Source organism: Glandiceps talaboti, chromosome 8, assembly GCF_964340395.1.
Source record: "Glandiceps talaboti chromosome 8, keGlaTala1.1, whole genome shotgun sequence".
Lineage (NCBI taxonomy): Eukaryota > Metazoa > Hemichordata > Enteropneusta > Spengelidae > Glandiceps > Glandiceps talaboti.
In genome coordinates, this window is record NC_135556.1 from 27,332,497 (window position 1) to 27,357,391 (window position 24,895).

Below are 24,895 nucleotides of genomic sequence, written 5' to 3' on the forward strand. Positions count from 1 at the left end.
CTCTCTCTCTCTCTCTCTCTCTCTCTCTCTCTCTCTCTCTCTCTCTCTCTCTCTCTCTCTCTCTCTCTCTCTCTCTCTCTCTCTCTCTCTCTCTCTCTCTCTCCGAGGCTCTGTGCAAAATAAATCACTGTTTGGGTGTGGCTCACTTGTTACGTACCATACAAAGGTGAGAACATACCAATGATAGAAATGAGGCCTTCCTAAGAAGTGACGTAGGGCACCAACTGAGTTAATGACAAAATAGTGGATTAAAATAGTTAAGTACATTAGGGTGGCTAGATCCATACTTTAAGAGTTCAATACAGTTGCACCAAGGTCGTGGGTTTGTGACAATAGTACATACGCACCCTTCCCGCTCAAGTACTAAGTATTTCGAGTATGTCGGAAGGTTACAACGCCACCAACGTCAGACCTACTTGGTAGATACATGTGGTGGGTGTTGAGGTGAGCTACCGTGGTATAGCGCTATTTAAAGGAGCAAACAAGCGTTCAACTTCCACTTTGTAATTTGCAACCAATCCTGACACAAGTTGTCAATTACCGCACAAGTGATTGAAACATGACGCGTATTAGTGCTCCCGTTGTGTTTGGTTTCCTCATCGTCTGTACTCTGGCGTATGGACTGGAAACGAACAGTGAAGACAACATTGATTGGGGAAAAGTCCACACTCTACTGGCCAAGGTGAGATTTGTATTGCACTTATATTTTATGTTTTCAACAGTATAGAACGTAGCAACGAAAGTATGTATGTCACAGTGGTAAAGGAGGGCCAATTCATCATATCTAAAATACGGTAAACAGTGACTAGTCCGTACACATATAGGTGTGGATCGGAATTTGGGGTGACACTAGCGGAAACAAATTTATTCTGTCAAATTTTAAACCTGTTTTGGCAACTTACATTTGAAATCAAGTGTAACTGTAGAAGCTTAATGTATACATATTCTTTGGGTGACACTTTTTACGATTCTTTATAAGTGGTGACGTTACTTTAATAATTTTGAATGTCAAAACTTACAATTTGCAACCATACTCTATATTGACACTTCGTAAGTTTTACAACCAACTCCCATGTACATTTTCACACACTCAAAGTTCCGAACCCTTGACCGCAACTAAATTTTTTCAGCAATATACAAAAGGTAGTCGCATTCTGAAGTTAAAGCATATTTTTTTACTGAAAAGTTACGACAATGCGACAATTTCACGTAAAATATATTTTGGCGGCAAATTTTCATGAACTATTATTCCGACTGTAAACAGCTAGCGAAAGACGCAATTTTAGCGCGCATTCTTAAATATATAAATACATTGTACAAAGCAGATTTGAGAAAACACCATGCACAGTCATGAGCAAACAAGAAGTCGTGCTCGAAAGTAGACTTGCAGTTCTAAAGTTGTTTGTATAAATTCTATCTGAAAGAAGTAAGGATTGAAATACAAAAGAAGAAAACACTTTCTTTTCGCCTTCAATAAATGTTTAACCCTTATGACGTCAATTCCAATGACGAATTATTTTCCAATTATGACCGTTTTCTGATGATCGGATATTAGATAGTAGAACTGAGGCACAGTAGACGGTGATCAAAAGCTGCATTGTATGGATTATTGTTGTTCGTGTTTGCTTAATACATCAAACAATTTGAAAGTACACGATTATATGTGAAAAGATGTAGAATGGATATTACTATGATCAAAAGAGAATGTTTGGACAATGTATCCTGTAATAAGATACTATCTCATACAAACTTATGTCCATATAATCACATTGCAATTACGCGTTTTTATTGAGATATTAGTTAAACCAACCGATTTCAACAAAAGCTTGCCCAGTCGTAATTTTTACACTGTATTCTTTCCGTGTTATTTGTCGATCGAGGTCGTACAAATAACATGGCGACAAAGGCGACGTTCCATTCGAGGATATTTACATGTATATTCTAACCCACCTAATTTTGAAGCTTGCTTAACAAGTTATTTTTAAATACAAACAAACAAACAGACAAACAGACAAACAAACAAACAAACAAAGAACAAACAAACAAACAAACAAACAAACAAACAAACAACATTTTGACTTGTTTGTGCACAATTTTTCGTTGAAAAGAGTACAATTTGAATGACTATTTTCAAACTTCTAAGAATACACCAAACGCTTGGTTTATTTCCATGGTAGCATCCCCCGACGTTGACTAAACTACATTAAATCAACCGAGTAATCACGCCTCATATCACTGGTGTGTATTTGCGGCGACAGAAAGTCCCGTAGGGGATGTGTCTGCAAGTCTATACGCCCACTGTAACGAGTATACTAAATGTCTAAAATATAATTCAGTTTTTATCTACAACACTGCAGCATGACATCCTATAGCTGTTTTATTTTCTTTGCTCTGGCCAGAATGAATGTTAGTTATAGTAACGCTTAGACATCTTTGCTCTGGCCATAATGAATGTTAGTTATAGTAAAGCTTAGACATCTTTGCTCTGGCCAGAAGGAATGTTAGTTATAGTAAAGCTTAGACATCTTTGCTCTGGCCAGAAGGAATGTTACAGCTGAATCATCGAGGGGTCGCCGAACGACTGTGCGTATCATACACATTTTATGTTCCCCAAGACCGATTTAGTAAGATAAGAAACAGGCTTCCCATGACCACTCATTACAAATATAAACAACACCACACTTCTGCCGACAAGCAGGCACTGTATGTGCACACACATATCACCACAGGGAACCATGCAAACCGACTGTCATATATTAGGATAAATTGAAGTACATGTATACACAATAAAAGAGACGCACTTCCACTCATCATCAATGAATATACGATGCATTCGTGCTCATACTATCGATTGCATTGACCCGTCCCGTTTGAGGGAACTAGACACATCGTGATAACCAGATCTTCACAACATTGCATAAATTTCACCAGTGGGAACTGTAAGTGGGGTTTCAAAGATATCGGCACTGCGGGAAATCAAAACACTTCTCTGTGCCATAACAAAGCGTCATATTGATACTGTTTCAACTTCCATGTTTTGAATGTCGCACTACGACAGTGATGAACACGTTAGACCGGTCGTCACTGTCAGTCAGTTACAGTATTAATGTCATTAACATTATCTACATAGCCAGGGGTAAAATATCCTTATCTAATTTAGTTGTAAGAAATGTCACCGGAACTACACTACATATAAATTGTACTTTAGCCTGATCATTAAAACAAATAGATTTATCATATTTTTGGCAATGTTTAGATCTAGATCTTGACAATTTTGACAAATCGGAGACAGGCATATGATGTGAGGATATAGTTGGTGGCCAGTGACTGTGGATCGCCGCCCTAAAAACTTGACCACGCTTGAGTGCATACATGTGTACAATCATTACTAATTTTCCTAGCTCTTTACATGTATAGATGTCCCCAGCAGGCTTTACGAAAAACTTGACTCTATTGCAAAAATACTGTATAATGTTGTTCGTCTATGTTTACATAAATTTTATAATTTGTAATTAACACACGGGGTCTATGCTTTAATAATTTAACAACGTTACACTTCCGATAGTTCGGTGGCAGTTGGAGACATACCTTGTACCTAGTGTAGTTGTCACTATGATTGGACGTGGTGGGAGGACAAAGCCTAGAATTCGATCGCTTTGATAACATAAAACATACAACTAAAATCGATGTCTTAAATTACACGTCTATGTATTTTTTTCGAATCAGATTTGTATGAATAATGGTCTACTATCGTTTGTTTAATGACTATGTATGTACATTAATCATATGAGAAAACACAATAAAAAGGGGTTGAATAAAATTGTATATTAAAGCAGATATTCCCATGTGGTTTTGCTCTTGCAATCAAGGATAACAAGGCCCCAGCACACACAAGCACGTACACATACAGACGCATACACACTTACTGGCAAAATCTGCAATAAGTTGAAGTGACCAGTCATGGAAGAAGAAGATACATACATACATACATACATACATACATACATACATACATACATACAAACATACATACATACATACATACATACATACATACACATACAATGCATTCATTCATTCATTCAATGACATTCACACATAGGCAGACACTCATCACGATACAAGAATTGGATGCTATATATTTAAATAAAAAATCTTAAAACATTGATCAAATAGAAAATGTCATCTACTTAAATGAAAAACGACTTCAGCTTCATTTTGTAGGGCTCGGCGGGGAATACTGACTTATACAAAATATTCACCAACACAGCCTTGAATCCACGTTCATTTAAAAACATTCACCAACACAGCCTTGAATCCACGTTCATTTCAAAACATTCAGGTCACGGTACTTGGCAGGAGTACATGGATACGAACTAAGGTCTCATGTTTATTGCAAGGTACTAAATTATAAGACATGGCAGGAATTTGGAAGTACGATATGCTTTCATATATGTACAGTATCTTTATCGCAACAGGTGGTGCCAGATTTTTAACGCGCTGCGCTGATATTGTATACCGACCGTGACAGTTTGTATACTAACTTGTAAAGAAAGCAACTCATGTTGGGTTGTATAATTTATGCAGTACGTGTAAAGGGTTTGTCCATGTCAATTCAATTATTTCAATAATTTTAAACGTCCACCCGAGGTGGTATCTCGGCAACGCCGAGGTTGAGAAAATGTTACCTTTCAACCACCATTATTCTAACCCTTTTCATTGATAATTTTCCCGCCAAAGATTAGAAACATGTCCCAGACTGCCAAAAACAAGTGCTCGCAGTATATGATGATATATTGATCATTCACTCGGGCTGAACTCAATTTTATAAATAGCTCTCTTATAACTCTTGTCGACTTTGTAACTTTGACTGTTAAGTGGCCAACGGAATGCTCCCAAAGCGCTCAATTTGAATTGTGGACCACATTGGCGTTTGTAGTCCAAAGAAATCGACAAAAAATCAAAACGACAACAGACTAAGCACGTGCGTCATGTTTGAACTGTCGTGACTTGGTGGCTTTTCTGGTCTGAGCTGTATCGCCAGTAAACATCATTAGTAAAGAACCGTGCAAACAACATTCTTGCCGAAACAGAATTTTGCAATTATTGCATTAAATTTGTGCTAACACCTCCCCTTACATTGAACGAGTTGTAATACACCCCCCACCCCCCACACACACATTGAGAACTGAAACTTGAACCAATCTCAGTCAATCGTGTTAGTTGCCTGGGATAAAATGAATGACCTATTGTCGACTCAGCATATTTGAAGGTTATTCTAGAATTGTTCGTGTTGATATTAATGAACTAACGTGTATAAAGGGGTGTAGAAAAGTTATTTCACCTAAAATTTTCGACAGGCTGTTGCTATGTAAGAGATCTCGTGTTCCAGTAGTGTCGCCACGGACACATTTTTACATAAAGAACATCGAGTTACAGTAATTATGTACAACAAAAAATGTAACTAAAAATCAATTTTGTTCATTGAAAACTTGAATTTCTTATTGACTATTCATTTACATTGGTGCATTCTTATTGTGCCCCAGCCTGAGGACAAATGAACATTAAATCTGTCCGCACTCTTTACTCAAAATTCCTATTCAGGGACATTTTTAATTGACTGTGGTGGCGTCATACTAGTACCAATGTATAGACCTTTGTAATATAAACTATTCCATCTATATTTCTGTGAATTAGGCCAACCTTTAAAACTAAAACATAGCGCGTAGAAAGAAAGAGTACAGGTTTCGTACAAAGCAAACTGAAATGCCACAATATCAAACACTCAATCTTGATCGCTGGCCTCGGGATGTTATTGGCGTGACTCGTCCATCTAATACTTTTGGGTTTGCTTACAATATAATTGTTATCAAAAGTTGAGGAAATTTGGGAAAGATGTTAAGTTCATTCCTTAAAGCATTTTGTTATTGCAATCCTTTCTTCATGAGTTTGAGGACACGTTGGATTTTAACATTTTGTATTATTTTTTCGACATAAGCGAAACCCAAAATGGATGAATGTGTGTTTTGATGGATTGAATGAGGACTAATATATTGGCTGTCCTATCTCAGTGAGAAACCACACAATGTCATCGTTTTGAAACAGACACAATAGTCAATACCAGGTTAAGAAATAAACATCACATATAATACACATTGGATTGAATTGAATTGATTTTACCAGGCGTCGTTCAAATGAGTAACACAAAACTAGAATATACTAGATGTAAGTTCACAAATCTAAAATTTTGTTTATTCCAAGATTAGAAGATGAAACTAATATTAACTTTTGTTAATAAATTCAATGTATTTCTGAATCATTGCTTTGATTTGTGTATGGGAAAATCACGTACTTATTGGTATAAAGCGTTTTGATTTTTACTGCCGGCATTGTTAACCAATATACACAGTTTGTGACCAATACACAATCTGTAACCAAGACAACAGTAAATTCAAGCAATGTGTCCAGTCTTTTAACGATACGATGCGAGGTTCGATTCTTATATCCACTTTGTACTTTGCAATAGTAGGCAAAAAGAAAGTTAACCCATTACACCAAATCGTGATTGTCACGTGAGCACCTTGTCAGCAACCAAACCAAACACATACTTTCGTGTAGGATGTTGTATAATATTTGTGAATTTTATAGACGAATACTAAACAGCAATATTATTATTAAGTACAGAAAGATTATGTTGTTACCACGTGATCTATTTGCAAAGGCCTCCGTGACTGCTATAGATGGATTAATGGTAGAATTATAGACAACTAACAAGAATAATATTGTGTCTTTGTATATTATTGTTATTAATATAAACTAACAAGGCATGGTTAGGCACTTTATGTAATTTAATATTATATATATTTATACGCACGCACACACACATACATACATACATACATACATACATACATACATACATACATACATACATACATACATACATACATACATACATACAGAAATTTTCTGTATTTGAATGTTAGCAAGTGTAAGGAGCTGGTTATAAATTTTAGGAAAAAGTCAACAGCAATTACACCTATTTATATCAATGATAAAGAGGTTGAGATGGTTCATTCATATAAGTATCTTGGTATGGGGATTGATGGAAAACTAAATTGGAGAGAAAACACTGAAAATCTGTTCAAAAAATGTAACTCCCGTATGTACTGCCTTCGTAAATTGCGATCCTTTGACATCAGTCGTGACTTTCTGAGTAATTTCTACACATCTGTTGTGGGCAGTGTCTTGTTTTTTGGTGTTGTGTGTTGGGGAGGGAATTTGAATAAACAATTGAAAGGTGGCATAGATAAAATTGTTAAGAGAGCGGGTTCTGTTATAGGCAAAAGACAAGAGAAATTCGAGGAGATATACAATAAGAGAGTTTTGAAAAAGCTGTTAACAATTCTAGAGAATGACCGTCATCCTTTGTATTCCACTTTTTGTGAATGTAAGAGCACTTTTAGTAAACGATTGAATTTACCAAAGATTGTAACTGAGCGCTTCAGGAATTCTTTTTTACCACAGGCAATAAGAATTTTTAATGACCAGTGTTGAGCTGCAGTGCAGTGATCTTGTGGGTTTGAGTTTTGAATTATTGTAGCTATTTAAATTTAACATTACATGTATGTGTATCTTGTTGTGTATCTGTAATAATTGTATCATTTTGTATTTTGTGAATTGTTATACTGCTGGCAGTGTCCCAATTTCCCCATGTGGGATCAATAAAGTATTTATTATTATTATTATTATTATTATTATTATTATTATTATTATTATTATTATTATTATTATTATTATTATTATTATTATTATTATTATTATACGTACATACATACGTACATACATACATACATACATACATACATACATACATACGTACGTACGTACGTACGTACATACATACATGCATGCATGCATACATACATACATACATACATACATACATACATACATACATACATACAAAAACATACATACATACATACATACATACATACATACATACATACATACAAACAATACATACATGTACACAGATAGACACACGTGCACAAAGATCACACTGACAACTATGTTATGCTGTGTATTAGTGTATTACACCAAATTATTGAACCATTGTTTTCTTCATAAACTATTTAATGTGATGTTAACGACGACGTGTTTTCCCAAATGATTTGAACATGGTTTATCGGAATCTGTAACGATATCCTTAATGGAGCATGGACCGATTGGACTTATCTCATTAATATCAATAATAAATATGTTTGGCAACGTTGTTAATTAAAATATTACCGAATGCCCATGATAACGGGCACTGAGGGGACTATTTCCGCTTTGTAACTTGGATGATTATCACTATGTCTTGTTAAAAACATTATGAAATGGGTAATCTTGAGACAAATTGGAAATTACAAAGTACACTTTGTGTAGGAAGCTGTACATAAAGAAAAAAACTCAGACCAAGAAAAAAGTGAGTACGTTGTCTTGGTAACTACAGTTCGCTGTTAGGATTGTCGAGCGCTTTCTGCACCCTTCACTCATGTTATGTTCGCTGCATTTTCTTTATCATAAAATTTCCTTTGAGAGTGTAGCGCTTGAAACGACGGCTCTCAATAATTGGATTATAATTTAATGTTCTACCGTACAATGTGACGATATGGTTGTTTGCGCATCGTCCGTGGAGTTGGGGATTGGGGTGGCAGGGTATATAAAGTTGGGGCTAGGAGTGGCAGGGTATATACAACGCAGTATGGTCATGTAAGAATTGAAAGGCTATTTTATCGAACAGTTCTCATAATTTTACAGTTGATCATTTTCATTCCTGAATAATGAATTGCCGTTGAATAGAGTTTCCATTAATTTGTTTTCTTAAAAACGCTATAATATGTTTTCACTCCGCAGAAATTGATAATATTTTGGTGTGATATTGATACGTTGGCTGTCGTTTTTTGTCAATTATCTCATACATTAATGATTGTATCTTCATGATAATAAAATATCACGTGTTTGCCGCCAAGAAGGACGTTTTATTCTATCATAATTTATCATTTCGTGTAATGAAATTGTATATAGAATTTATTATCTCTGCGAGACGATATTTATCAACGAATTCTCATGCACGGCCACGATGTCTACAAAGCTAAACACATTGTAGTCATTTCGTAATGACGTTGAAATATCTCCTTGTTATCAGTATGTTTCTGAGCGGCATTGTCACTGGTGATAATATAAGCAATCACATCCCTCGTTTCAATCTTAAAAATGTGCTACCGAGATGGACAAAATGAGCATTATGTATTCCCCAAGGCATCATTTGTTAATATAGCTAAAATGTAAAAGTTCGATAGCTAGCTAACAAAAATAGACGCCTAGTCACCAGATTATTGGATTCCACCACTAATACACGATAATCGTTTTTTTTAATCCTATGCGTTCAATACACTAGCTACTGGCCATCTACATACTTTTATGCAAATCGAAACACCTTTTCAAAAATTATGACAACTTTTCGTGCTACGAAATACAAATCGGAAATGCCCCACTTAAAAGCTGATTTGAAAGCGATTCACCGATATGAGGTAGGTTGACAGATGTACTGATAAATACCTAATACTAAAATCTTACATTACTTAGCTGGAACCCTTAAGGAACAGAAAGGCCTCGAGATTCCCTCGGGAACACATGATCAAAACAAACCGAATTTGTACAAAAAGTATTACTGAAACGTGTCACAAATTTCTCAAGCCTTTGCCACAGCGAGTGAGAACCAATGTAATGAATTTTGTTTCTAAAAAAAATTTGTTTATATTATTTTCATAAATAATCTTTCAGGCTTAATGTTCGATGAAATGGCTCAGTGCTGTTTTGGAAATTAAACTTGAAAAACAAAAACAAAATTATTTGCGGATTATTTAGTTTTTTTGATTTGTGCAATTCACACATATACCTTTTTGCCCTACGAGTTTAGATAGAGGACTCGACAGTCGTTGTATGAAGACAACCTTTAAATTTCACGTTTTTTATATTGTCTTGTTTTGTCTTGGCCTGAACGGGAGGCCGTGTGGTTGCACTTACAAGCGTTCTCTCGTGTCAATCACCATACGGAGGCTAGTCTTGTCTATGACGAGCATTTGAAATTATGATGAATATATGGGAATATATCATTAAAGTCATTTAAAAATATTCTTGAAGTGAGTCAACATAATTTATCATCTTAAAGCTATCCTCAACAATGACTCTAACAACTTGAATAAAATGACAGTTTCTCCTGAGTCTATCTTCGTGACATACATTTGTAATGGCCAAGTATTGACTACACGGCGAATTATATATAATTATATGTAGTCACCGCACTTTATGACATAGTACTTTTTTTCTTTATGTCATTAAATTAACAGCGACACTTTTGATCTTTAACTTAACCTAACAAAACAATCTCGGCCCCATTACATACATCATTCATCCATTTCCCCGGAATCTGTCAGTGTATAAATGCAAAGTCATAAATTATAGTTGCCCCACGACATGCAAATAACAATTATACAGGTGAGAAATATTTACGACAACCGGTAATTTACCCTCAATAAAAAGGTGAGAAATATTGACGACAACCGGTAATTTACCCTCAATAAAAAGAATCTCTTTAGTCCAAAAGTAACGGCTTGCAATTATTGGTCAAGATGCAATTTTTTGCAATTTTGAGAAAACTACCTAAGAATCCGGAGCGGATATTATAAAGAGTTGGTGTAAAAATGCATCAATTTTGATGTTTTGGGATTCACAGTAAAAAAAACGTCGATACGATTGTGATGATGATGATGATGATGATGATGATGATGATGTTGTATAATATATATATATATATATATATATATATATATATATATATGTATGTATATGTGTGTATGTATGTGTGTGTGTGTGTGTGTGTGTGTGTGTGTGTGTGTGTGTGTGTCTGTCTGTTTGTCTGTCTGTCTGTCTGTCTGTCTGCCTGCCTGCCTGCGAGCGTGCGTGTGTGCGTGTGTGTGTGTGTGTGTGTGTGTGTGTGTGTGTGTGTGTGTGTGTGTGTGTGTGTGTGAACGTACTATACTTGTCGTTATAATTGTGTACGTTAGTAAGTTCATATATACTCGTTTTCGACATGGCATTTAATATACATTTTGTTTCGAAATCGATTTATCCATCTCTCATTCATTCAAATGATAATTTGCGATAATATAAAAGATTTAGGACTAATCAGACTATTAAAGATGAGATTAAATGCAGTAGAATGAATCAAATAGAACACTTGCCATCAAATTATCTCTCTCTGATTTATACGATCTTTAATCAAAACGAGTTATAATATTGTCCTTAAGTATATGCTGTTTCAATGCTAAATTGTAATAAAGAACATCCGACTTAATCTCAATGGTAATCTGATACCACTGTAACCTAATACATCTGCAGTCGATGTATATGTTGTGTCCGTGTGCCGATAATATTGAGATGAAATAGGGCTTTGAATAGAAAAGTTTGGTACATTTTACAGTGATTTTAAGCAAACTTGAGTTTTGCTGGGAGAGAATCAACACTTTACACATATGCAAGCTATAATGTAAGATATGTTATTGCTAATAATACAAAAACTTGTCATTAAACGCCTATCATCAATTAACAAAGTGGTTGTTATGTTTGAAGAGTAATAGGAAAGGTATAGCTCTCAAACCTCACTCCGTTACACCGTTGTTATACCATCATAACACTATGACGGCAAATAGTCTTTAAATTGATGCCAGTCCCTTAATTTGGTAACTAAGCCTAACCGGAAATTTTCAATTTGATACTACATTAGTTATATGAATTTGTATTATCACTTGTCAATCAACATAACATACTTTGGATTCACTATTTTTTTCATTTAATATTTCTACCTTAGGAAAGGTCTCCAGGTTGTTGGTTGTTTTTGAAATCAAAGTTTTAGGTCAATTGTTTTGTAGGGTGATATAATTCTTCAGAGATTGGGAATGTTTTTGAAAATTAATATGTCTCTTACGTTTTCTAAGAAACAGAATATGGGACGCTGAAAGTACCTAATTGACAAATTCATGTTTTTTTGGGCTTCAAGGGCCGAACTATTCGCCAGTCAACTCTACAACATAACATAACACGGTTCATTTTAGATATGGCAGATATAGTTCTCGTGGAATAAATGAGAAGTTGAAGGAAAAGAGAAAAACCTGGTGTACTGAAGACTGAGGGAGGGAACGGGGATAAAATAGTACAATGCATTTTAAAGTTGTATGCCGGGAACGAAGATATTTTGTTGAGTCATGATGGACGAATGGTTAGAGTGGCCAGCTTGCAATCTGCATGTTGCAGGTTCGAGTCCCATCGCTACCGTTTGTTTCTGTGGCTAAAGTCCTTGGGCAATATTTGAACCACGACTGTGCCTCAGTCAGCCCAGCTGTATAATTGGGGACCTAGTAGGAGAGGTTGCAATGTGAATACTTTAATTCTATGCGCTTATAAAGGCTACAATGAATTGTATGCTCCCCAGGGAGTTGAGGAAGTACAAAGGGCCGTTGTGCCGCTATAGATCCGTCCGAGGGGTAATGCGAAAAAATTAGTGGTCACCGTACAAAAGTTTGAAATAGAAGTCAAAATGATAACATTGTTTTACTTTAGACTCCAATATGACCATTGAATACTGGGTTAACTCTATGGCAAAATAAACGATGCCAATTTGCTTGAAAATAAGACGGCGAACCCAATTAATTTTTTAAAACTTTCACACAACAAAATTTGGAGAGATTTTGAGAATGTTGATTTTCAGGGAAATTGGTCTCAGGGTGTCACCATGCCAACAATATCGCATTAATAGCTCAGTTCAGGGTGTTACCATGCCAACAACATCGCATTAATAGCTCAGGGTGTTACCATGCCAACAATATCGCATTAATAGCCCAGCTCAGAATGTTACGTTGTCAAAAATATCGCGCAGAAATTTCTCCAGAGAACATCATCCTTTTCTCATCGCTATTTTTCGCTCATACACGTGTTTATTTTTCCCGGTCTTTCGGTAATAGTAATTTGACAAAAAAATTATTTGTTTGTCCATACGTCTTGACACGTGTACATAAGACACCGTTCTTGGAATATGAGAATATCTCATCGTGCAATATAAAAATGTCAGTGATAAAATTATACTGAAAAATACATATACCTAGCATGGATCAGCATATGGGTAAACATTTTAAAAAACTGTACAGTTGTGCTATAACGCCATTGGCGCTATTTTTTTTTTTTATGTCAACCCATGTTGTTATCTTTGCAATATACGTGATCATTTGGTTGTTGCCATGGGCGTAGTCTTGTTGCTAGGCAAGTATGCATACATTTTTGAATGTTTACCCACTTGCCTACTACTAGATGATATAGTTATTTGACCAAAATATATTGCCATTTGGTTGTTGCTGAGGGCGTGGTCATGGTTGCTAGGGCCAATTGTGTCAAAATATTTTGAAGAAAATTGCAGAATAACACTTCTAGAAACTTCTCACCAAGTTTCAGTCTCATTGACCAAGTACTTTTTGAGATAAAAGTTTTGACCAAACTCCATATTTTTACACCTAATTTGCATACTAATGAGATCATTATATGCTTAATATTTCTTCATCTATACACCCCGCAGATGTATCCCCATTACATTTCAGCCCAATCTGCTCAGTAGATTTGGAATTAAAGATTTTTGACCAAAAAGACACATTTTTATCTCTAATTTGCATATTATTGATGGAATCATGTCATGAAACCCCTAGGGCATTTGGACATTTTTTGACCCAAATCACATACCTGAGATGCGACCATTTTGCTTTGAACAATTTCCCAACTACAGACACCAAAAGTAATCTCCTCAAAGACCAAGACAATTGGTCTTGTGGAGGTTTTTGAGTTTAACTCGTCCACACACACACACACACACACACACACACACACACACACACACACACACACACACAGAGACTGAGAGACAGACAGATAGACAGACAGACATACATACAGACGGACAGCCACCACACCATGCCTATAGCCGGCACTACTAAACCTTATCAGTTTAGTTGTGCAAAAAATGAACGATAACATGAACAGTGTTACTATTATTGTGACTAGTCAGACATTTAAATGTGGTTATAAAATGTGGTAATGTTAGTAAGATTTTTGTTGAGTCAGGCGACGTTTGGTTTCAAATCAACTGGTTTCCATTGCATAATTATAAGCTTAACAGTTTTGTCATGACCTCAGATCGGTTTTTTAGTGTGCAGTAAAACATAGAAACTAAATGTATGCAAACTCGTTTCCTTTATTTTTATGCTTAACTTTTTTTGGGCCCCTTGGTAGATTAGGCTGGTCCTAACAGGACCATTAGTCGATGCGTATTTTAAAGCATTTTGATAAATAAAAGTCATTATTATTATTAGTATAAACTCTATTTGTATGACTCTATCCATTGATTTATTTCGTAAATATGACCATTCTTTCTTTTAAACATTTTTTTGCAAACAAATTGTGAACTAAAACTTGTCAAATTGAACTAAAAAGGTTGTTCAATAATTTGAGCCGTAAAATGCAACAAACGATGTTCAATTAGCAAGTAAATGTGAAAGCGTTGAAGCTATTATTGAATGTGGTTTGTACAATGTAAAATGTCGGGGAAGCGGGTCTTAAATCATACAAAGTCGAAAATCGAATGTTGTGTACATTATAAGCAGGTGGACAAGTCTTATTGGTTTATTGGCTGACGCTAAGCACTAGTGTAAACCTTAGCGGAAGCTGTATTTTAGATCATCTCTCGGATGTCTACTTGAGGGGAAAATAATCACGCTTTTACGGAGTAACACGATACAATGACTATGTAAGGACCACTCGGCTGAAAAGTGATAGCCTACCCGATCAAATATTTAAATGAACAGGAAATAAGAGCGTTATTTTGCGTTACAACCTCAATATTCTCTCAGTACTCCTATAAATACACTCACCCCCATGTCCCAAGCATACTCATATGGGGAGGAGAGGACTTAATATCAACAATGATGCACACCTTATGTTACTCCTAGTACTAAAACGTGTAAAAGTATTGGTAGCAACTATAAAGCTCCTACCAAGTAGTCATATAAGGCATAAATATGATATGAAGACATATCCAAGCATACATTCGAAAAACACAAGTCTCAGATACAAAGCCCTTTATATGTTCTTATACAACTCTACCACTAACACACTGTATCAACACAGCTGGACTCTTAAAATATATTTGAATTTATACCATTAAATCTTTTTTTTTTATTTATTGGGACCCAGAAAAGGTAACAATATCATATTAGTATAAATATGAGTCATGGTAAGTGTTGTGCCGATTTCTTGACATGGTTCAACAGATATCAGTAGTTTCAATATCATACATCAAACATATTAAATTAACCATCGAAAACCATAAAGTTATAGACTGTGCCCCTTTAATTTAACGTTGGAATTACGTCATTATTTGCCATGTGACGTCATTATTTGCTGTGCACATGATAGGTGGATTAACGTTAACACGTTACAGTAAACATTTACCTGGTGCTGTTGGACGGAATAGAAACTGAATTTGCACAGCTGCATTTAAATACTTAAGTGTCATTTTTTCATTAGGTTTGTATTTCAAATGTGTATTTTTTTCTATTAATGATGTTTTATCACTTGTAATTCGGAAGTAAATAAATGTATTTTTACTAAAGTAAACAAGCTGATAAAATACGGAAGTGAGAGGCGGTATAAAGTAAAGTCTTTTAATTCGCCTGTGACTCGTGACGGCAGTAATTTATCAAAGCGTTGTTTGTGTCGATCTGCACGACGTCGTACCCCGTGAGATTTTTATTTTCTGGAAAATAGCGGGATCTTCATACATTACGTGTTTTTCGATGCGTCATTATGTTAGTATATTTTTCGTGGATTTAGCACAACTTCGAAGAGTAGCAAAACGTCGCTGAGTTTCAAGACTTCCATTACGCCCTAGGTAAAAATAACACCTGATGTGTGGACGTCTATGATAGAACTTGAATTGATGCATCCCTATTTTTTTGTAGTTGATTCGGGTTGACTACAGTTTTCAGAATTAACTGAAATCTCATAACTCAAGATATCTGCGCTAATATTTCCACAATGTTAAATCGCGAATTCCATGAAAGTTTCAGCACTATCACTGAATTACTTGGAATTTAGTGGTCTCTCGTTATCAAGTATACATAGTACGTATGCGCATGTGCATTCAGTTCTCAAAACGACGTGTCGATGTGTATGACCATGTTCAGCATAAGAGAGAAGGTTCTGGGTTGAACTTATACTTAAGAGGTAGAATAAAATGAGTCATTTTTTTCTGCTCTGTATTAAACTGGTGGATGTTAGAACATATTTTTGTGTGCTATTTTTTTTACGCCAAACACAAATAATCATTATGGAAGGATTTTAAGTTAAAAGATAGACGATTTAATTAAATTACAGACTTTATATTTGGCTACGCACGGTAGGCTTATTTAGGATAGTTTGACTAGTACGTATTTCTATGACTTATAGAATTAGTATTCCATCATATTATTCATAAGTGAAAATATGTATGTGGACAGTCACGTAGAACACAAACACATACACATACACATACACATACACACATAGATGTATAAATACCCCCACACTCACACATACAGTTACATACATACATACATACATACATACATACATACATACATACATACATACATACATACATACGTACATACACGCATGATACATACATACATACATACATACATACATACATACATACATACATACACACACCAAATATTACGAAACGGCATCCGCAAGAGATAAGATGGACGCCAACGCAGCGTTACAGAAAACGTTCATTTTGAGGGACCCTTTATCATGCACGTCAAGATTGCTCAATATTTCCTTTTATGTTTCTTTAGCGGTGACGAAAATCAGATTGGAATGGCAACGGAAATGATAGCTTTTTACATATTAGCGAAGGTGATATGACATTTTATGCCCGTGTTAAAGAATTCCTCTCCTCATTTTTCACATATAAGATGTAATAAACCGCCAGCTTCAGTAATGTCATTGTTCAACACATGAACAGTATAGGACATTTCAAAAGTGCGCCATTATGCCATAAGCCCTGAAGCGCTCACATGTATCAGCCATGAAGATAACAATGGCATCTATTCAAATACCTTTTGTTACCAATTGCGCAAAAGTTGTGTTGCACCAATTTCAATGGATACGGGCTTGATACGTTATCCCGGTTGTACAAAGTATGGTGTAGGATCCGTTTACTTTTTTTTTACAGAAGAAGACACGTCTGAAATTATTCCCTTTGATATGTGGGTGGCCTGCAACAAGTTACAATACTATGCGAGTCCATGCAAACGCCAGAAACGATCACAGTCGGCTGCTGTGCTTTGAAGGTCTTGAAGACCTGATTCTATATCGACCCCTCTATATCTATACTTTCAGCTCCAGCAGTAACGGACACGTGCGAGCTTTGACCGTAAAAAAGTACTACAATACTACAGAGCCGCCATTCTAATACATTTTTTACGATCACTACTAGTAACACAAAGATACAAATTGAATGTAACTTTAGAGAGAAAATGTGACGATTAGCTTTTGAATATTAGCTTTTCAGACATACATGACTGTACGTCAACTAGTATCGACTCTTGGACTCTCAAACATGGATTTGTTTCCATTGCACTTCTTTACCCTTATAGTTTGAGCGACACAGTTCTGGTACAAACTCCTGAAAGAGAATATGAATTTTCTTGAGACAAACCTTCCAGTACAAAAAAAAGTCAAAAACTGGGTTTTTTTGGCCACTTTTTGTAGGAAAGCGTTGGTACGGATACACATTTCAGAGCATGGAAAGTAAAAAACTAATTTTTTTGCCACTTTTTGTAGGAAAGCGTTGGCACGGATGTTGATTATTCGAAAATTGGAGGTTACAGTGAACGTTATTTTCACGAGTGTTGATTTGAAATATAATGACAGACGTATAGTTATAGCAATTTACCAAGTTATAGCAACTAAATGGGAACGTGTCACAAGGGTTGTTATGATGTATATCAGTACAAATCACAATATTAATTAAGGAACGTAGACTTTTCCTTACTAACTATTTCGGCGTCAAGATGTCGGTAGAAAACGTTTCACTTTTAGTGTTGTTTGTGTGATCTATTATATGAATGGCTCTAGTTTTATTAAGCAGTAAACGAGTACAAAGAAGGCTTTAATCTTCGATTAGTTTTGTACCAAAGCGGACTTTGTCAAAGAAGTTTGAAATGAACTGAAACAACATTTCTTTTGTCTTTATTAACACTCTAGATGATAGTGAACAGATCTACAGAATCATGGATGAGCGTTATCAACTCTGGAGAAACAGAAATATGTATCGTCATATTTGTGTATATATATATATATATATATATATATATATATATATATATATATATATATATATATATATATATATATATATATATATATATATATATATATATATATATATATATATATATATATGTGATGGTTCATATATACTTTGATATTTACATATGTAACACGATGTTCTGCATACATCATGTGATTTTTACCTCCCGTAAGGGTACGGGAGTATTAAAAGGGGAATGCCTGTCTGTCTGTCTGTCTGTCTGTCTGTCTGTCTGTCTGTCTGTCTGTCTGTCTGTCTGTCTGTCTGTCTGTCTGTCTGTCTGTCTGTCTGTCTGTCTGTCTGTCTGTCTGTCTGTGTGTGTGTGTGTGTGTCTGTCTGTCTGTCTGTCTGTCTGTCTGTCTGTCTGTCTGTCTGTCTGTCTGTCTGTCTGTCTGTCTGTCTGTCTGTCTGTCTGTCTGTGAAGCCATTTTCTAAAAATCGGCTGTCTCAATTGTAATGAAATTTGGGCTATATAATCTTTAGGGTAATAGCTAGACCTGATTAGGTTTTGAGCCAGATCTGTTAATGTTTAATTAGAGAAATTTACATATTAATGAAATCAACTAATTATGCAATATCTTAAGACTGCATACTTCAATTTCAATATAATTTAGTATATTCGTTAAACATAACAAAATACATTTGTCCTATAACATTCGTTGATGTATCTTACAGCGTTAGAGAATATTTTGCATAATTAATTATTTTTGGTAATTAGGCTATATCTTAAGAATACATACTTCAAATTCAACATAATTTAGTACATACGTTAACCATAAGAAAACACATATGTCATCCTATCAATTTTGTTGATGCACCGTACAGTGTTAATGAATAATTTGTATAATTAATGATTTTCGGTAATTAGGCTATATCTTAAGAAAACATACTTCAATTCCAATATAATTCAGTACACACGTTAACCATAACAATTGCATATGTCTGTAAAGCTTGTTGGTGTACCTTTCAGTGTTAATGAATAATTTGCATACTTAATGATTCTTGGTAATTAGGCTATATCTTACGACTGCATGCTTCAATTTCAATATAATTCAGTACATACATTAACCATAACAAATTGTATATGTCCTGTAAAGTTAGTTGATGTACCTTACAGTGTTAATGAATAATTTGCATAATTAATGATTTTCGGTAATTAGGCTATATCTTAAGACTGCATTAAGCAGTATCATACACTCTTACATACATTAACCTAAGAAAGCACGCTTGTCTAAAAAACAAAGCCTGTTACCATAGTTTTTTTAGTTTAATGAGTTATTTGCATAATTAGATTCCCTTACGGGAGGCATTCAGTTTAAATCTGGTTACAAATGTAATATTGTGTTTGCATATATAATGTAATGTTTGCATATATGGTGTGGTGTTTGCATATCTAATATGATGTTTGCATATCTAATTAATGTTTGCATATATAGTGTGATGATCTGCATGGGATTATTTTCTTGTCAAGAATACAGTTTAGAAACATCACCTTGGTGATGTTTCTATGTTTCGTCTCCACCAAAAACAGCGTCGAATCTGACAATAACTTTTAAACTTCTCCAGTTTTAATAGTTGACTCAATATGGCCATGGCCACGTCCAGGAAGGTTATCGTTAAAATGACTGTTTTACTGATCCCTTTGCATTTCTCTCCAGTTAACCTTGGCGATAAGACGGGAAAAAGAAGCTGAGCAAATGGAACGACTGCGACAAAATTCTATTGTTGAGAATGACATGATGGGAGAATCGAATTACAATAAAGGCAATGATAGACAAGATTCAGTTGATGGAGATTTATTTGCTGTGCAAGCAAAAAGACAAAATCCGTTGACGGGAGACTTGTTTACGGAGTTCCGTCGGCGAGCCAAAGCACTTCCCATTGAACCGTACAGGGAGCAGGTAGATCAGAAAGACGCTGAAAAGCGTCCACATCCATTTACAAGTGATCTATTCATGGAATCGGGCAAGAGACAAAACCCGTTGACAAGTGACTTATTGACGTTTGGGAAAGGCGGAAAACTGGTTTCTGACACTCAGAAGGATGATAAGCGACCGAGTCCACTTTCTGGTGATATATTCATGGATACATTTAAGCGACAAAACCCTTTAACGGGTGACTTGTTCACAGAGTTCGGTAAACGACGAGAGAATCCAAAATCGGTGGAAAGCAACCCTGGAGAAAATCAACCACACGGGGATTTATATACCGTGGAGGAAAAACGACAAAATCCCCTCACCGGTGATCTTTTCACTGAGTTCGGAAAACGCAACCAAAAAGTTGACGGAGCGGCATCAGAAGACGAGATATTAGATGTGCTGGGCGAAGCAGAGAAACGACAAAACCCATTGACTGGGGATTTGTTCACGGAATTTGGCAAACGACAAAACCCATTGACCGGTGATTTGTTCACTGAATTCGGCAAACGACAAAACCCATTGACCGGTGATTTGTTCACGGAATTCGGCAAACGACAAAACCCATTGACCGGTGATTTGTTCACTGAATTCGGCAAACGGCAGAATCCACTGACGGGCGATTTGTTTACAGAGTTCGGTAAACGAGGAAAGGACGATGACGAGACAATGAAGCGGGAAAGAGAGTTAGCTGCCTTGTTTCAGTCTGGTAATGGAAATAAAGAAAGTACACGAAGATAATAATAATAATGGACGAACAGATTTGTAACCGGGAAAACAAACGATTTACATGCTATTACTTGATTATGATTGGTTATTAACCATAGGCTTTCAACCACTTCTTGTGTATAAGTGGGTTGGAAACCATAACGTCAGAACGTTTCAGAACATAGCACAAATACAATATTATGACAATAAGGTTCAACTACGAGAGATAGGTAACAGAATTCTACATCTGGATTTATTACTTATTACTTTCACTACTGGGTTCATTCGTATCTGTAGATGATGCCAATCCAAACTTCTGTACATTTTCTCTTTGTCACACTTGGTATGCATACTACACTACACTACACTACACTACACTACACTACACTACACTACACTACACTACACTACACAATTGGATTTCAAGGAAGGGTTATGCATAATATCTAATAAGTAACTAAGCAATCACCATATAGTCTACAAAATATGTAAATTCGTTCATCTATATGCAAAGCAGGCCTCCAAAATCGAGTTCCTTGTAACACTAAATTGGTACAAATTTGTTTTAAACAATGATAAGTGTGACATTGTACAAGTTTGTCGAGGAACAAGTCAGGAAATATCCAAATTTAATTCAAAATATATCTCCAAGTTGTCATAATATTGTTTATGTGCTTTTCTGAAGAGTTATTTGGCTACATGGTTGTAGTTTTACTTTTAGTATATTTATTTGTAGTGTTTGTAGACCTTATCACAGAACATTTTGTTTTCTGGGAGTCCTAGACTGTAAGATACGTCGTGTTGTTCAGCCCTATCAGGCTTCTTAACCACGACTGTACTAATCTACCCAATTTCCCACATCATCAACCAGACTGGGTTGCAACCAATCAAATATCGTTATGTTGTAATAGGTGTCAAACTGACCATGATGCATGTTAGCCTTTCAATGCTGGTTTATGAGACCAGCCACCTAATCTTACGTCAATAGTAAACATAAGTTTCCTGGCCAAAGTCTAGCATTTTATCAAGTACAAACAGTTAACAAGTATCAACATAACAACAATCGTTCTTAACATCAGAAGCAGAAACTATTCTGTCTATTTGATTTTTAATCTACATAATGACCTCTGTTTGAACTTCTAATCACAAGTTCAAGGAGTGGCCTAAATTCTTTGATCTAGCAGGCATAGTCCCTTAGAATAGTACAGACGATGAGTGCTGTCAGATAGCGTGGCACGAATGTCTGTATCTTACACACTTTGAGAGGCCCTAAAATGAAAAAAAAAATCAGCCTCTTCAACATAGAATAATTTGTTTTAACTTAGAGCAGAAATAATGAAGCGAGGTGTATAGCTGTACGTACATTATTTCTTCATTTATTTAAGGTAACCTATAGTATACTATACTTAGCAAGATTTCTCATTTATTAGACTTTGTGTTTGTTTACATCGCTATGGACATCAGGTGACTTGAGGTCACAAATCAGGTTACCTTATGTTACCCAGTCTTGACGAGATATGTGACGTAATTGTTGTATCATATATACATAATACATGATACTGAGGAAAATTCATGGCTACAAAATCTCTTAGACGGACTACATCTAGAAAACATTGAACATACTAGCGCAAAAAAATGTAGAGATAACGATTTCGAAAAAAAAGTTTATAGTCCCATATAGTAATATTTTTAAATCTAACAACAGGAAGACGAATATCATGATATTCGCTGGGGGTTTTCTCTTTAGTTTGCAATGATTCCTAATTTATTTTTTCTAAGGGAGATTATGTTCTAAGATGGAATTTCCAAACACTGCCACACAGCTTCCTAAATTATGGTTAAAAAGTAAATACAAAGTAATCTAAGACTCTGACATTGTCGTCAATTTGAAAGATCAAAACACCCATAATGGATTAAACTGCCAACCCTAAGCTTTACGACAGCATAAAAGGATAGTAATTAGACTACAGTCGTGTGTGTGAAGTATGACCAAAGGTTTACAGTTTTTAGCTGATGAAAGAAAGAAATACATCCTACAAAAGACTTGTCAGGTGTCTATTACAAAATAAGGGTTATTTGGATATAAGTAAGTGTAAAATGTATATTTATTCTTTCAAAGGAAACTGATAATTTCGTCGATTATTTTGGGCCTAGAGTAATATAACTTGTTTTACATAGATTAGAGTATTATTTGGGGTTGCTAAGGTAACATCTAATTACCTCCATGATTGCTTTTATAACTGATAGGTACTAGGCAATCCTTTGTCGGCTGTTTCTAAAGTTCTATGTATATTTTCGATATCCTAGTTAATGCTAGCTTCCTGTAATAAACATATTTGCTGTATGAATGAAAGAAAAAATGGTACGTTCTCTCTCCGTAATAATACATTAATTTATAGTTATGCCTATGTATGGACCCAAGGATATTTGAAGGTATTACATCAATCACTCAGTTGATGATGACGGTAGTTACTGTAATGGTGTTGACTAAGATAAGTTTGGGAGTTACTATAGTTAGACATTCGCAATTCAAATACTGGGCGGGTTGATATCTCGGAAAATGATGAAGAACTATGCGTTATTCTTAGTGGCCTGACTTTGAGTTTATATATACCATGTGATGAAAGATATGTCCCAACGAAACAAGGCTTTTAATCACTTTGGCCAGGCTAATTTATTGCGTCTGAAATTCAAATGTAGTGTAAAGATAAATTCATGTTTAAAAATAGCGTAAAACACACAAATACACATGGTAAGGTATAATGTGGGATTTGCATTGTGTTATATTTGACCAAAGAAAACGAAAACTTTGGCGCAACAAGTACTTTAAGTGACTAAACGGACAGTCCAGGAATATTTAGGGGCTTCTACGCAGCTATGGTGACCTATTTTTAGTTTTATCTAGCGATTTTACCTCAGCTCTATGACGTGTACGGTGATTTTAATGATCTGAGTTATAATTTGTAGGAACTTTTCAAATAACTTGCCGCTTCATTCGAACACGATTCTTTTCTGATGTGTACATATTGATGTGTGATAAAATACATATGCACTGTAATTTTTGACCCGTCTTCGTTGTCATTTTTGACTTGCGAACACACACGGCTATTCTAAGCGTTTGTTTTGAGTACAACCGGGTGAGATTCCAAACACATATTAATTGTGGGCGTATTCATACCCCCCCGGTGGCTTTAACTACTGCGCCAATAGAAAATGGTTAAACAAACAGAAAATGGAAAGTTGTCCAGCTCGACATGATTTTATTACATTGTTACATGTTATCTTCTGGTGAGACACTTATCTTAACACTGTCTTAATACATAGTCATCCGTGACAAAAATCAAACCAACATTACTACATTCCCTTAGTAGATCATTGCCAAACAAACAAAGTATACTTTTCTCAAGCTTCTATTTGCCAGACGATCAAAGAAGATTTAACGTTTATATTTTTTTTATAGATTTTTTATTTTCAAAAAACCCCGCACATATTTTGATTTTTGTTTGTGTATTTGTCATATGCCTTTGAATCATACTGCAATCACCATCACTCAGTCACGACCTCAAACCATACAATGTGGTCTACTTTTTCATACATATTAAAATATAAAAGAAAGAAAACAGACTTTGTAGTCTTCGTGATACCCATATTGACTTTGGAAAAAACCGTGTGCGTGTGAAGGCTGAAATGTCGCCTGATCATGCGCCCATTTACATTTAGTTAGAAAGCCATGTATGTGATACAACACTTTCGGTTTTGT

The 24,895-nt window shown here is 35.3% G+C and overlaps 1 protein-coding gene across 1 annotated transcript; it reads left to right on the forward strand.

Annotated features, from left to right (window-relative positions):
- Positions 1-533: 533 nt before the first annotated feature.
- On the forward strand, positions 534-24,131 carry LOC144438659 (uncharacterized). The gene is made up of 2 exons (XM_078127807.1): positions 534-682; positions 20,170-24,131. Exons 1-2 carry the CDS (start codon positions 560-562, stop codon positions 21,166-21,168), a joined length of 1,122 nt encoding a protein of 373 aa, XP_077983933.1. The 5' UTR covers positions 534-559; the 3' UTR covers positions 21,169-24,131.
- Positions 24,132-24,895: the final 764 nt, after the last annotated feature.

Coding starts and splice junctions, on each gene's coding strand:
- LOC144438659 (XM_078127807.1), top strand. CDS start 560: ATGACGCGTATTAGTGCTCCCGTTGTGTTTGGTTTCCTCATCGTCTGT. Junction 683..20,169: donor TCCACACTCTACTGGCCAAG/GTGAGATTTGTA, acceptor ATTTCTCTCCAG/TTAACCTTGGCGATAAGACG.